Source organism: Haematobia irritans, chromosome 1 (genome assembly GCF_050003625.1).
Source record: "Haematobia irritans isolate KBUSLIRL chromosome 1, ASM5000362v1, whole genome shotgun sequence".
NCBI classification, from domain to species: Eukaryota; Metazoa; Arthropoda; class Insecta; order Diptera; family Muscidae; genus Haematobia; species Haematobia irritans.
In genome coordinates this window covers 121,290,306-121,294,136 of record NC_134397.1, presented here as the reverse complement: position 1 = coordinate 121,294,136, position 3,831 = coordinate 121,290,306, and the positions used below count along the sequence as shown (strand labels likewise).

At 31.9% G+C, this 3,831-nt stretch overlaps 1 protein-coding gene across 1 annotated transcript; it reads left to right on the top strand.

Moving 5' to 3' along the window:
• The first annotated feature begins 749 nt into the window (after positions 1–749).
• On the top strand, positions 750–2,009 carry LOC142221749 (protein takeout-like). The gene is made up of 5 exons (XM_075291538.1): positions 750–876; positions 957–1,055; positions 1,126–1,273; positions 1,391–1,521; positions 1,584–2,009. Exons 1-5 carry the CDS (start codon positions 780–782, stop codon positions 1,889–1,891), a joined length of 783 nt encoding a protein of 260 aa, XP_075147653.1. The 5' UTR covers positions 750–779; the 3' UTR covers positions 1,892–2,009.
• Positions 2,010–3,831: the final 1,822 nt, after the last annotated feature.

The window sequence follows — 3,831 nt, the reverse complement described above, 5'->3', positions numbered from 1 at the left end:
TGGTTGTAGACATGTCTATACGTAAACTATAAAAATATTTTTTTCTCTGCAAAAAAGTAAAAAAAATTGAATGGTCAGATACATGATTTTCCTGACCATATAATGGTCTCAAATTCTATCATTTAAATAATAGAACATGTTTGCGGCATTTGAGAACCATTTAAATGCTTATTGCCAGCATATATTTTTCTCCGCTCGAAAATTATTTTTACAAAGACAAAATACATGGTTTTCGCGACAATTACATACTCTAAATAAGCATTAAATGGATGCGGCAACCATGTCCAAACATGTTTTTTCTGTGCGTGTATGGTGGAGGGTATAAAAAGGATTAGGGCGGAACAGAATCCACATCCGATGAGTTATAGTCGCAGCGAGAAACTTAGAGTACCAACGCTATTACTTCAAAGCCGATCTTTTACAGGTTGTTTATCTAAAAATTCTCTTGGGAGGAAAGATTTTTTTGAGTTTAAATAAGTAATTTAAAGTATACATTTAACAGTTTTCCTAACATGACTTTTATTCAGATTCCAGTTCTTACTCGATACCATTTTATATCTCTTTAGCATAATATCTTATAATTGCCCTTCTTATAATTTCTGAAAAAGTCTTAATTAAGCTCCTTATGTTATTTTGCTAACAACTCTACAGAACCCGTTTGAATTCAACACAAATGTATGTGGTAATATAATAAATTGACATCAAAAATAAAACAAATTTTCCATTAAAAGCTGAAGAATTTTAGTCATCATTCAATATTCATTGAAATCGGTCTCGCAATGCAGAAAAGTACAAAAATAACAAAACGATGGATAAATCTTTTATTTCAAATATATATCGGAATATTAATATCGTCCGTGTGGATAGATGAAACTGGTGTGTTTGGAAGCAAGGAAATCTTGCATAATCATAACGACTTAATCATCTATAAAAAATATGCTTATTTTCGCCCACAGTTGCATCGAGTTCATTAGCACCTTGTAAACTTCAAGATCCTAATAATGGAGATTGTCTGAGAGAACTATGGCAAAATATTTTAATAAACGGGATTAAAGGTATTTTCTGAATATTCGTTAACCATTCAAGTTGATTGTTATTGAGAATATTAATTTTGTATGTATTTAGATGTTCCCGGCGTTAAATGGATCTCCATTGATCCATACAAAATCAAAAAGGTTCATGTTACTGTGAATACTCCGATTGTTGCATTGGATATGAATTTCAATAAGATTGTCATCACAGGTTTAATAAATGCCAAAATCCATGAAGTTAGGTAAGTGGCTTGGCATCGAAGTCGTTTCTGATTATAGGGAAGCTTAAGGAAACCTACTTTTCGATGTGAAAACAAGTTCAAGATTACTAACTTTTTTCAGTTTTCTATTCATTCCAGTGTAAAAAATGGAAAATTATTCCATATGAGTTTGAGTGTACCCAAAATAGAGATGAAAACAGAGTACTCCTTGAAAGGACGAGCCTTGGTTTTAAGCATAGATGGTAAAGGACCTGCCGATATAGAAATGAGTAAGCATTTACCATAGTATCAATTGATATATATGCCACTTATTATTATCATTTCACTATAGGTGATATTCATATGGAATTTGATGTTGATACAAAACGAACTAAAAAAGATTCTGAAGATTTCTTTGAAGTTCAATCAGTAAAGACAAACATCAAGCATGTCGGCAATATGCATTTTCATTTTGCTAACCTATTTGGGAATAACGAACAATTGACTGATAGTGCAAATGAGGTTTTCAACCAAAACTGGAGCCAATTAACCGATCTTATGCGTCCCGTCATTACGGAAGCTATCGATGCTTCATTATTGAGTCAAGGCAAGAAATATTTGGATAAATTACCTGGTCGCATTATTTTTTCGGATTTATAATAAGAAATAGTGTATGAGAAATACAGACAGATTGGGAGAGAAATCAAGTGGAAGCAATTAAACTATATTAGAATAATAAATTTTATTTGAAATTAAGATTATGTAAGAATAACCCCAACATCAACTATTTATAATTTTTCTTGAATGAGGGTGAAATTTTTGGGTGCGGAACTTCTTAAATTTTTGGGGATTTTGTGGATATATTTCGATATCTCTTCAGTATAATAATTCAAGAATAATGGCTTAATTCTCTACATTCTTTAAAAAGGCCAGTGAAAACGCAAAATAAAAACAAAATCTAAAAATTGTCACTAACAATCAGAGATGGTCTGTTGTAAAGTGGAAGTTATTTAACATACATTTACGACGTATTTGACCATACGTCAAAAACGTCGTAAAGCTTCGTAAAGGCAAAACTTTGGCAAAAATTGCTCAGCGCCGGCCCCTAAGTCAATCTAGACATGTCCGTCTGACTGTGAACACATTTTTGTAATCAAAGTCTAGGTCGCAGTTTTGCTCCAATCAACCTCAAATGTAGCACAAGTATCTATTTTGGGTCAGAATAGAACCCTATTGATTTTGCAAGAAATCGGTTCAGATTTAGATATAGCTCCCATATGCACTTACATGACTCAGATTGCCAGAGTTTTACATTCTTACTATGTACGAAAAATTTGGTTGAAATCAGTTCAGTTTTAAATATAGCTCCCGTATATATTTTGCGCCCAATTTACACTCATATGCCACGCAGGCCATAATTTCACTCCGATTTACATGAAACTTGGCACATACCTAATTTGGTTGAAATTGGGTCAGATTTAGATATAACTCCCATATATATCTGTCGACCGATATGTACCCTACGGGACATGGATCAACCATATATGACCACCGCAGTTCAAAATTTCACACCTATTTACTTGAAATTTTGCACAGACAGTACAATCAAAATTTTAGCAATGTGCGTCAAAATCGGTTCATATTTAGACAAAGACCTCATATATATCATTTTCTGATTTGGATAAAAATGGCCAAAATATACTAACATTGTGTTCCACCCTAGGGCGTTAACCAACTTTAATTTAAATCAATAGATTTTGTGCATAGATAGCACCCAACAAATTTGAAGGATTTGGGATGGTGTAGAAAATGTACACTAAAAAAAATATTTACTTGATATTTTACACAGCCTCAATTTTAGGATGTGCAATTTATGCACTATTAAGGACAAATTTCTTCAAAATAATGCAATTTTAATTAAAAGAAAGTTATTAATCTTTGCTTCAAAATTTTTTTTTTCCATTAAATTAAGGACACACATTTTGAAAATTTGCGTCCCTTCGTTAAAGCTGCATGTCTTTAAACTAAGGAAAATGTTCCTTAAAGTAAAGAAACACATTTTTGATTTAAAGAAATCGTTCTTAAAGTAACTGAAATATTGAATATAGGCTAAGACTTATTTTGAGGATTTATCATCATTGGTTTTAATTTTGTTGGAATTAAGAAAATTTTTTTTACTTCAAAGTATCCGTCATAATTTGGATTTTTGAACTGGCATTTGTTTCTACGTGAATAGCTTTATTAATATACCGGAATAGAATGAAAATTCGATAAATGAGATCTGTATCCTAATTTTAATTTTATAGATGTTAGATTTAAAGCCAGATAGGTGGCAAAAAAATCCTTATTTTAAAAAACCCGCATTTTTGGCTCGGAATCAATACCGAAATCCTGAAAGGAAGGTCAAAATCTTTGGATCCAAATAAGCTTCTTTTTGAGTGTATATCTATAGTATGGTGCAGAGTATAATATCCCAGCAAAAAAAGTTGGAAGTTCTTCTAAATGCACAACTTTAAAAACACTTCCAAAAATGTTCTTTATTTTAACTGCACAGGAAGTTCATTTTGGCGACGCTTGACGGGATGGGATGGAATAGTCGG